Source organism: Prinia subflava, chromosome 2 (genome assembly GCF_021018805.1).
Source record: "Prinia subflava isolate CZ2003 ecotype Zambia chromosome 2, Cam_Psub_1.2, whole genome shotgun sequence".
Lineage (NCBI taxonomy): Eukaryota > Metazoa > Chordata > Aves > Passeriformes > Cisticolidae > Prinia > Prinia subflava.
The window spans coordinates 29,083,195-29,095,387 of record NC_086248.1 but is presented as its reverse complement, the minus strand read 5'-3'; the positions used below and the strand labels follow the sequence as shown (position 1 = coordinate 29,095,387).

Below are 12,193 nucleotides of genomic sequence, written 5' to 3'. Positions count from 1 at the left end.
AAGGAGTCAAAAATAAGAACTTATTTTCCCTTTGCATTTGACATAACGTACCATGCCTCTTTTACTGTTTTTCTGTGACTGAAACTGCTGTAGCCACACAACACAGGAAGAATTTAATGCTGCATCTGCCATCATCCCCAAACCCTCAGATATTATTTGTACATAAATAAATCATTTTTGACAGGATGAAAAATATATTGGCACAGTTTTGAATAACAAACATACCCTTAAAAATCCCCAGAATGTCTCATGACTAAGTCAGGGAGAACTTTAGGCATTTGGGTTGCATTCCTGACTGTGCCGCAGCCTCTGAGTTACCAGTTTAGTGTTTCCAAAAATTTTCCAAAAATTGACATAAATTTAATAATTTTATATTTCCATCTTTTTTTCTGTAATAAAAACTAGTGAAACAAGTGTACAACGACAGAAAATTTATTTATTCAAGACTTTTTTCCTAAACCATAGCCTCTTTCTTTCACAGTTTCTCTACACTAATATAGTTGCACAATCTACTCTGAAGTCTCTACAGACAAAAAAAAAACCCAAACCCAGCAGCATTGGTTTAAAACTGGAGAAGCAATTAAATTAACAACAGTGGAAGAATTATTGTACCAGCAGTTTCTAGCTTTTGAATGAGAATTCTGCACATCTGCCACTTTGAACCTCACTTGAGCAGGGTTTCCTTTTTTTTCTAATATCAAGTTGTGTAATTGAGAGAAGCGAAGCACACAGAGAGTAAAGCTGTACGAATAAGAAAAGAACTGAAAATGTGTCATGATTGTTTTCCAAAATTGCAAACAGGTTTCAGATGTTATTTCTACAGACAAGGCAGGAATAGAAACACAGGTGCTTAAAGGGAAGTAGCTTCAAGCTGTGAAATTACTGGGGTTTACAATGTATTTTCCTCCCTTAACTTTTATAGTTCATCTGCATTTCTGTAAAGATGAGACTGCTGAAAAAGTCTACCCAATCTCACAGTCCATGCATAAAATAGATAACAAGTAAATTGCACTGGTTGCATCTCAAAACCAGGTCATTTCAGAGAACACAGCCTGCAAGTGACTCAGTGCAGTTACTTTATCCCTGTATTTCACTTTGGGGCCTGCCCATTAAAATAAGACGCTGTTTTTCTGTTTATTTTAATGCAAAACATCATGAAACTAGTCAGAGCAGATGTGCAATATTGTATAACTATTCCAAAGAGTAAATGGAAAGAATGATGAAAACATGATGTCTGCCACAATAGGACACAAGAAATAAATTACATTTTGATATGGATAAAAGAACCTTAATGCATAGAAACAGGAAATCCGACCAACCTTTCCCAACCATTCCCACACTTACACATAATGTAAGCATTTCCAATATTCTTCCAAGAAGCAGCTGAAAGTCCAGGAAAACCAGAAATGCTCCTGACAATTTTCACTTATCATTGCTTTGATTTTTTCTTTATTGCAATTAAGTGATAACATTCACTCACTTCCAAAATATTAGTAAAGAAATGACAGTATTTCCTGAGGCAGAGGAAATGAAATTTCGAAGGTGAACTTCTGGCTACTTAAGATAACCAGTTTGGGGGCACTGACATATGTATTGAATCACAACACCAAAAGTGTATGTAATTAAATGAAGAAGTTCAAGCGAACTCCTCTACTGCATCACACACAAGGCAGACAAAAATGAAACCCTATTTTAATTTCAAACTTTAGGCAGTAACACAAAGCTTATCTTGCAAGCAAAAATACTTGAGAAGATAAAGAATATGAAGTTCAGCCTCTTGCAAAGGTAAATGATAAACTGAATGATGAATTTCAAAAGCTATAGTAATTGTGAAATGAATCAATTACATCTATTGGTTGAAAACAATAGCTTAGCTTTGGATGCATCAGTTTAAGGGAATGAATAATTGAGATTACAGTTTGCTAGCCTATGATTTAACACACCCTCAGTTTCTTTCCCACCTCTGCCACAGGTAGATTTGACAAGATTGTGTTTGACCTCAAACTTCTTACCTCATGCTTCTTACCTTGACAAACTGATAATGTTTTACTTCTGCTAAAGAACAGCTGGGCAAAAGTCAGACTCATATCAAAGAAATTTTTAAAAATTTTTTGTTATACTGGTGCAAGTCTGTAGAACAACTCTAGCTTAGCATTCTTGATTTTAAAAACAAGCTAAATCACAGCTAAATGGGAGCTATTGAAAAATGGAATTCCTCCAGTCACAACAGTTCCAGTAGAGACAGAGAAAATTAGGACCAGAGAGATAAAGTTATCTCTCAATGGAGAAATGAGTAAAACTCCTTTTTTCTGTTCTCCAGCCCATCTAGGTAAATAGATATACCTGCTGATTCATCTCAATGTAAAAATAAATACATAATAAATAAACCCCCAACCTCAACAGTGACAGACATCAGGCAGCTATTCTCCAGGCAGAACAAACAGAAAAATAATTTATCTCCTCTTAACAGAACACTACACATAATGAGGCAGCTAGTAATTCTACAGCCCAAGACCAGAGAAGGACTTTGTCTTTGTGAAGAGTGCAGGATTGGACCTGTGCATCCTTAGGCCGAGGATACCAAGGTCAGATACATTTCATACACTACAGTGTGTGTGACAGCATGGTGAAACAGACTGCCCAGAGAGGTGGTAGAGTCTTCCTCGCTGGAAGAATGATGCTGGAAGACGATTCAAGGATCATCTGGTCACAATCCTGTGCTTTCAGGTGACCCTGCTTGAGCAGGAAGGCATGTTAGATGACACACAGAGATCCCTTCCAATCCTACTCATTCTGTGGTTCTTTGATTTGCTTTTAAAATAAAAAGGTGTGGTAGCTAGAAAGTCAATGCATGATACATAATGCAAAACAAGCTGTGGTCTGCTGGGGACCCCGTCTGTGTTGGTGAATCCCGTTGAGTTTTAGTTAGCAGCTATGGCAGAAGACAGCAATCAGCTCAGCTCTGCAGTCTGAGCAAAATGCTGTTCTTACAACCTCATAGCATCCTATTATCATAGTAATTCTTTTTGTTTCATAAAATCAGCATTCCAATTTCAGTGAAGAGCCATGTTGAGCAGGGTAACAGCATGGGACTGTCTCTCTTTCAGAAGACTTTACAAGAAAATGGAAGCAGGCAAATATATAAAATACATTTGAAGGGCACAGAGGTATTGATTTTACAATCCAAATTTTCAGAATGCTTGTGAGAGCAAAGTGAACGGCATGTTTAACAGAAGCTTTTCACCGCTATCCAGGTGCTTTAAAGTGGAGAAAGGGCCAAGAAGCACTAGAGGGAGCTGCTGCTCCACTTGGGTTCTGTATTCAGCACAAATCGCTACGCGCTGGACTGAGGCGCGTGTGAGCTCCCCTGTACTGAAACAGCAGAACAGTACTCAAAACCAGCATCAGACAGAGCAAGGAGGCACACCACGGATTCTGAACCAGAATGGGATCAAAGAACACCTTCAAAGTCTGTAACATGTAATAGACCTTAAAAAAATACTCGGAGGAATATATTCCATAGGTTGATAAAAATATATTTTGTACCTGATCAATAAAAATCCTCATTGACTTCTTGCTTTTTGTGAGCACAGGATTTGTTCCAGAGAGAAAAAAAAAATCATAAAAGAAAGGGTAAGGGAAAAAATGACACAGAATAAAGGATATCTAGAAGAAATTTCATAGAAAATCTCACTTGAACTGAGTAGTTGCATTACCAGGTGCCAATCAATCTGTTTCTGACAGTGATACAGGTTTTTAACCAAAGCTATAGAGATGATGTTAAGGGACTAGAAACTCACACCAAGCATTCATTTTACCGAAAAAAAATCCTCAGAAATTAGGTTAGGGAAAAAAAAAAAAAAAGAGGAGATATTGAGAGATGGTTAGAAAAGTCTTAAATGCTGTCATGCAACAAGTAGATTTTTGACTGTCAGCACGTGCTTTTACATTCCTGTCACATGAAAGCACAGCATGTATGCTAACTGCAATTTTTGTTCCTTTCCAGTTTTCTTTAATTTTACCCCAGTCTTTTCCTCTAAATGCATACACTGTTATTAGCACTGTCCTTTATAATAAATACCTTGAGAATTGTATTTCCTTCTCACAGTTCTTGTGTTTCCATTTTTTTTCTTTTTTTTTGTCAGTACTGACCACTTGACTGTTCTAATGTCTAAATGAAATACTTAACATCATGGCATAACTGATAAATAAATTAGGTAAATTGTTTAATTTCAAACGCACACTGCTTACTATTGCTACCCTAACAATTAATGACTGAATCTCCTTTTTCTCAAAAACAAATTTCATATTTTTTGAAACATCAGCCAAACCCCAAACTTTTTTATACTGGAGAGTCTAATTTTTACATATTCTGTCAATCTGTTAATCACTTTGTACCCTGGTGTATGCCAAACTTATAACATCAACCACCCTACAGGTGTGACTATTCTGTTGCGCTTTGGAAAAGCCAAAGTAAGGGCTAACAATGCATCCATGTGCATGAAGAAGCTGCTTACTATTAGGAGAGAAGGGTAACTGGAAGCACAGCAAAACTGAATATAGTTTGAGCCTTGAAAAAGAAGGGGGGAATGATGGATCCTGTTGAAGTTTTTTTGGTGCGTACAAGCTGTGGCACTTGAAATGTGGAGATCCTGCCAATGCATGTTAGCAGGCATTACTGCTTTTGCTTTTGCTTTTGGAGTATGCCTTTTCTGTGTGCTATGTTCTCAGTCTTGGAAGAAGAACACAAGATGGTGGTATAGCTATATCCAACGAGAGGAGTGCATCAAGGGAGTTATACCAGAAACAAATACTTTAAACCAATATTTAAGCCTTGGTTGTTTAAGGAATGCTTTTCTGTGTGTAGTACTAGGCTAGAGTACCCAGTACAGAGTTCCTTGTAATGACGTTGCCATGCTGACAAAGTAGAGCTTTCCACTTGCTGTAAGAAAATCTGAGATATGTCTCAGTAATAGAAGTGCAATTTAGCTTCCACTCAAGATTTCTGGTAAATCTGTCAAGGATCATACATCTTCACAAGCCTGACCTGCCAGCATATCTAGGATGGCAGAAATCTGTAACACAGAGACAGCTTTTCACTAGCTCACAAAAAGCTAAGTAGATTAGTAGTAGGTCTAACATTGACCTCTGCTATGGTTTGCTTTTTTATCCTTTAAAGGTTATATTTGGCACTTGTATTAAGAAAGATACCCCATCACTCCGTTCCTCTGTTTGGCCTCCTGCAATCTGCAATATCATTTCAGCATTAGGACTGTGCAAAAGACTCAAACAAGCAAGGCTTCAATATTACTGTATGCAGGGGAATAGAGTGAAAGGGAGGGATTTTTAACTGTTTGGTTTTATGCAGGATAAATGAATTCCATCATAAACACCTCTTTCTGAACACATTTTGCAAGAAAAAATCATTTACGAAATCTATGCAGTTTTTGCTTTGGATGAGGGTAGATGACATCTGTTTCATTTTAGTCATTGTATCCCATGCAGCACTATTCTCCTCTCTACAAGTAAGACCAGGTTGAAGCATATAAATCAAATGTTCAGATGCACAAAACCACTAGACTTTATCCAGGTAGGCAAAAGAAGGGAGTATAATTTTTTTTATATACTAAAAATGTAAAGCAGCAGAAGCTTACTTAATCCACAAATGGCTGTTTCGTATTTGTGCATGACAGCATTTTACAATACAATATACAGAGAATTTTACAAATATGACCAAGAGTTCCTCTACCAAAAAAGGCTGCTTTCATTGAAGACTAACATACATTCATGCCTGACTTGAATTTGAAATCCTTTATATTAAAAAAACCCGCAAAAAATAGAGAAGAAAAAAAGAATCCCAAACCTCTTAGATCTGAGCTAAACCCTTTAGTTCTTCATATTACAAATCCTTTCATAAAGTCATGTATTTCTTAATCTTTTTAATTCTTCAGTCAACTCATTTGAACTACAGCTGAGTGCTTATTCCAGTGCTGGGTATAATCCTCCCCATCATTCAGACAGTTGGCACATGCTTCACACAGTCCTTCATCTTTCAAATTACCCCTCTGAGACAGAAATTATCCCTTCCTCTACAGAGCATCACGCAATTTGCAAAGGGAATGAAAGCACAGTATTCACAGCTAGCATACATGGCCAGTCTTTCTTTGAAATGCCAATTTCTGCTTCCTCTGCTGACGTTTCCATCTTGTTCTTCCCCTCCTGTGTAGTGCTCCTAGTTGTGGACCCAGTCCTTTAATTTTTGCTGCAACAAAAGGCTACCAGTAGTAGCTGTTTAATACAGCAGAGTACACATACGGATTAATTATTTGTAACTATAATTATGATCCAGTAACCTGTTACAAAAGAGTTAACAAAGCCCAAGGACAGAGTGAAAATTTCCCATTCCCCTCCTTAGTTACTCACAGGAGGTCCTGGTGGCCCTGGTTTTCCTGGAAGGCCTGGTTTGCCTCGTCTCCCCTGGAAACAAAAAATTACAACAGACATTTATAAATGTTGTGGTTAGGGACTGATTTGAAAAAAGAATTTAAAGAAAAGATTTACTGCCTTATGTATAAGTAAAACAAAACAATCAAAACCCCAAAAAAACCCACCAAAAAATCAAAACTCATCCAAAATGAATACTCTGTATCTGTCACTGCAAGACTGTCTAATATGTCACATTTTAGAGCTTTGTCTCAAATATGAGTGCACATTGGTAGGGTTATTAACAAAGTATCTTGATGAGGTGTAAAGAAATTCTATTTGTATGAATCCCCTGGAGCTTGGGATGTTAAACTGTGCTGCAGCAGTCTGACTTGCCCAGTCAGTTCATATGTGCAATATAATCCAATTAAAAAACACACACTTACCCTTCTTCTCTGGGATATGATAATGAGCACAAAAGCTAGAGATTTATTTGCAAAAACAATTCACCTTCTTTGTGCAATTAGTACCATCTGAGTATATATAATGCACATGCAAAATCCTTTGCATTAAAACATAAACTCCATAAAAGTCTACTTAAGGGAGGCTTTCCACTCAGTTTCTAAAAAACACATGCATATGTAACTATTACAATTTTTCAGTACTGAGTTTGCTTGAACAACTGTTTTCTCATATGCTTTTTTTTAGGAAGATCAACTTAGAAATGGAAGTAATTTACAGGAATTAACATCTTTATTGCCAAGCTGAAATCTGAGGCACATTTTTTAGAAACAACAGCTGAGAACAACTAATATCTAGGTGCAAATGGCAAAGAAAAAAGCATTATCTCCATTAAGAGTAATTTTTTCCCTTGCATATGGCAAATGTAAATGGATGTTAAGCATTAGGGGGGTGTCCTGGTGAAAACTTGGCTTAAAAAGGGAAAAAATTAAAGTTCTGGCTGATGGCTCACAGTTAACACATAGGGATATTTCTGTAAGCTGTGCTCCCTACTTCTAAGCCTGCCTCTGTAGTTTATTAAATAACAGAGTCACATAGACTGCAGTAGTATTCTCAGGAACAGAAAGTGAAATCCAGTTTTGTTATTTTCAGGTGAGAGCCCTGATCTGTAGGAAAGCACTTTCATGCTCTGCTTTTCAATTTGTCTTGCTCTGTGCTGAAGGGATGACAGTAAAGGTGGAAAATCCCTCTCCCTCACACCCTGCAGCTCTCCAGGGCAACCTCTTGCCTAGAAGCCAAGGACTCTCCTGAGAGAGGCAGGTGTCTCAAACCCTTTAAGCAGAAGAAGCAGCAGAACAAAGATTGTTTGGAAGGGTTTCAGCCATTGGGTTGGTGCCACACAATGTGTGCACTTCCACCACGCTTTTGTGAACGTCCTCAGTCAGGGCAGTGTGAAACAAAACCACCTCAGCATATTTGGAGTGCCAAATTCCTGGGTCTTAACTAGCTGAGACACATGTTACGTGCTGATCTGTTTAATCCCAGCAGTATTGCGCATGCAGGGCTCCAAGCGGGGCAGCTCAGGGTAAATTGTGGAACCAGAACACAGCACTGGCTGCCTAGACTGGGCTCAAGGCTCTACTGGCCCTTACCACCCGTGCTCTGCTGTGCTGGTAGCACTGTCCCTGCAGCCCCAGGACCTGCTGGAGCTGGGAACTCAGCTGGGCTAAGGGGAGGAGGATTTGACTTTGGTCAGCTCATTGATGAGGTTCACTGAGCTTGCCTGGCCTGACAGGGCACAGCACCGGCCAAGGCACACAGGCACAAGGAAAGGGGGCTGCAGATAGCTGTAACAGGATTTCTTAGAGAACAAAGACATGACGTGTTATGGAATGAAGTTTGAGCTATCCCAAAGTGGGCCTCAGGTTTGGGCCTGCTGGGCCTCAGTTCTGGGCCTGTGTAGAAGTAGATAAGCCTGTGGCGCAGTTAAAATTTAGGGTAAGGTGTGTGCATGCATTAGATAGGATAGTTAGAGTAGAATCACAGTAGCTGCCTTAAACTGAGATTGTCTGCATTCTTTTTCACGCCGAATACCAATTAGGAAACACCTGTAACTGTAAACTATTTGAAACTGTATATAACCGGCCATTTCAGGAATAAAGATGAGAAGGTAAGATTAGACCATATTGGTTATGTTCTGCATTGCTCTGTCCAGCTTCCATATAGTTAATAGAGACCCTGGCTTCAGTTAGCTACATCTGTACTTTTGGACTATCTCTACTCCAGAAATACAGGTGGAAACTGATACTTCCTGACTTATTTCATTTTATTTTATTTTAATAAACAGTAAACTTCCCTTAGAGAGTAGGAAAAATAGACTGAGAGGTAATAATGTAATAAACAAAGATAAATTGCTCCATACTTTTAAAATAGTCCCTCTGAGTTATAACGGTCTACAGTGCTAACTTCTTGAAGCACCTTCCCTTTCCTGTTTGAACTTATTTAAAGTATCCTGAGGATGACACTTAAAGTCACAGCAGTTTAAACCAAGTATCAAGGAAGTGCCAGGATGAAGAAGACAGGGCTTTGACTGGCAGACACAACTGTGAACGAGGTGTTAATTACACAGGAAAACATGGAATATATTGGGAAGACAATTTTATCTCTGTTTACAAGATGAACTAAAATGTGATTTATGACATAACAAAGACAAGACTTGATGAACTTTCTGAAAAAAAAGTTATAAAAAATAAAAATTGTCCTTTAATAATTACTAGAACACATACCCAGAGAAACACAGAAGAAACATTTGTCCCACTTTTTATCCCATCATTATATTATTAGCCATTATGCAATGTTGCATGTAAAACAACCACACAGATCAGCATGAGGCATAAGCTTTTTATAGAGTAATAAAAGTCCTTTTTTTGCCTTCGAGCACCTTTATAAACTGTTGGTATTTTAAATTTAATACAGGAATGTATGAAAGGCTACTACCTTTCAGCAATGCCTTTCAGATACAGAGACTTCAATGTTAAGCATACCCAAAGCTCCACCTACTTGTCAGCACTCTTGCTTCTCTATGACTTCTCAGCATCAGCAGGGAAAAAAATAAAATATATAATATAGTAACAGTGTAAGTAAAAAAAAAAAAAAATAGTCCCTATTTTTGTTTAGGGTAATTATAACAATTAGAAGAACATTTTTGACAAGCCCATTATGATGCTGCCTTGAGCAGACCATGAGCCAGACCATGACTAAATATTTACATTTTGATTTTGAGTCATCCTTCTGGCAAGAAAGAAGTGAAAAACATCTCAGTGCCCTCTCTGGTTTATAGGGTGGGCTTAGCAGAGAGCCACAGTTCCCATCTCCTGTTCAGCAATGGGGCTTCGTAGCCCCACGAGAGCTGTATTTAGTGCCACTCTGCTGTGCAGAGGGCTGACAGCCTACACAGGAGGCCTGTTACCTTTATTTAGCTTAGATCACCGAGCAAATATTGAGGTTATAAAACCACTCAAAATATAAATAAATGTCCTAGGCATCACATTGTTCCTTTAACTAAATGAAAAATGCAATACCACCTACATTCACTTAAAAATGATATGTGGTGTCAACAAGTTGTCTAATGCTACTTAGAATACCTGAAAAAGACCAAAACAGTTGCTGGTTATTTCCTTTGTGCTGCATATATTTTTGCTGCCAATCAGTTTGATAAGAAGTTTTCTAAATGTTACTGATATTGTCTGCTGTCCCCTTGACTCCTGAAATGCCTGGCCCCAACTAACTTGTACAGAAGGCTACTTTGCTCTTTCCCAAAGGACAGACTTCAGCTAGATCATTCAAATGACAAATCATTCAAATAACAACTGCTTGGTTAGGGGCAAAAAACCCCCCAAAAACTAAAAATAAAGTAAATGAGAGTCTATGTGCTTCAGGAAACCCAGCTGAGTGCCTAGCTGAAGTACGTGGCCAGCTGCATTCTTTATTCCTCTCTTCCTTCACCCCTTCTGTGAATTGAAATGACTTGATGAGCTTTGCCTGACATGAGAAGGAAAGCTGTTCAGGAGAGAGGCTCTGGCCATCCTTCCATGGCTTTGTGCTTTGGTACTGACTGCTGCCCCTGGGCACTGCTGCGGGTCCAGCACGCAGTGGAAGAATTCAAAATCTGTACTGTAACCCTCTGCTGTATCATGCCATATCCATCTATTCACATCTCTTTAACTTTAGAGGAGTAGGATCTCTAATCTTAGTGTTTAAAAATAAGCTGTGGATTATTTAAGGATAAAATCAAGCAGTTATATAGGAACACTACATGATTTATGGAATTAATAATTTAAAGACTCTATACTTGAGAATGAAGGCAAAAGTTCTTAGAATAAACCCATGTGAATTTTCAAGGGAAAGTGCTAATTAGTGGTTCTTGAAACACATCACCACATTTCAAAACAGGAACTAGTTCTAGGGAAAGTAGAAATCTGGGCTTTAAAGTCTTAACTACTGTAGTTGTTATGCAAAATTAATGAGGTTTATGTAATTTGTTTACCAAGATAAACTATGATTCTCTTGCCTAATCCCCCAACCAGACTTAAAAAAGCACAGATATAACCAAAACAGGAGGTGGGTGGGGAGTTAAAGACCCCTGTCTCACAGTGCCTGACCCACAGATACCCTTCAGCACCTTGGGTCCTAAACCAGGCACAAGAGTGGAGCTCTGGGCAGTTAAAAAACTGCTCCTGAGATGCCCAAAGTTGCCACTAAGCAGCCAGAAAATTTCCAGTGCCTACACTGACTTAGATTACAGCAAGAGTTGGGATATTCTCTCCCCTAAATTGAAAATCTGTGTTGCAGACAATGAAACCTTGTTAACTTCAGTAATACAGTGTCAGGATCTGAATGTACAATCCCTTCTTCAATCCTATTAACTTTGGCCTTGAGGATGTATTATGGTAACCAGCATATTACAAATTAACCTCTGTATTAGATGTAAAACCTGAACAAAATCACAGGACATAAGGCCAGAAGGCAAGAAATTAAGCCATTTGCAGAAATCAAGAGCAAGTCTGTTCATCATACCCCACTAAAACCTTTCACAGAAGCACAGGTCACAGAAGAATAGAGCACACAGAGCCTAATCCCCCTGTTTTGAGAGAAAAGTCAGTAGGGAGCTCCTCACTAGTGCAGAACCATTCCTGTGCTCAGTCTTGGGTTTCCAAAATAATTTTAGGAATGATTTACAAAATCCCTAGTTTCTTCATTATGCCATTAATAAAATGCTTAAAGGGAACGCCTAGGCAGACTACATAAAATTGAAGTGAATTTAACAAACAGAAAAAAAGTCCTTAAACAGGAACAGCAATGCTAAGAAGTTGAATGCCATGACCTCTTTTGCCAACAAATCGCTACACAAAATCCATCACATTTTTTCAAGTGTAGCTGTAGAAGTTCCATTTTATTTCAAAATCACTCAAAGAAAGTTTTCAACTGTATTTAGATAGTTTATAACTCAATTTTAATTATGAGATATAATTTCTCATTTTCTCATGTTTTGATATCTTTGGCTAAAATACATTAAAAGAAATGTTAATAATAAGAGTATTTGGAAGAGAGTCTGAAATTCTAAATGAGCCTCTCAAAAGTTAAACCATTTCTGCTATTCCATTAAAAGTTAGATTTTAGTTTCTACAGTGGAAATTAACAAGGGAAAACACACAATTTTCCTAATTGACAAATCTGTCTTTAGCATTCTGAATTACAACCTTTTCATTCCATTTTTAAATGCCAGAGTGGGAAAAAGAAATATTTTTAA

At 38.0% G+C, this 12,193-nt stretch overlaps 1 protein-coding gene across 9 annotated transcripts in view; it reads right to left on the bottom strand.

Annotated features, from left to right (window-relative positions):
• Positions 1-12,193, bottom strand: part of COL19A1 (collagen type XIX alpha 1 chain) — a 191,583-nt gene that overhangs the window by 56,626 nt on the left and 122,764 nt on the right. For all 9 annotated transcript variants that reach the window (XM_063389432.1, XM_063389431.1, XM_063389436.1 and 6 more), the window contains one exon: positions 6,424-6,477. In XM_063389432.1, the coding sequence (XP_063245502.1) occupies positions 6,424-6,477 (54 nt within the window). The remainder of the gene's footprint in view (positions 1-6,423; positions 6,478-12,193) is intronic.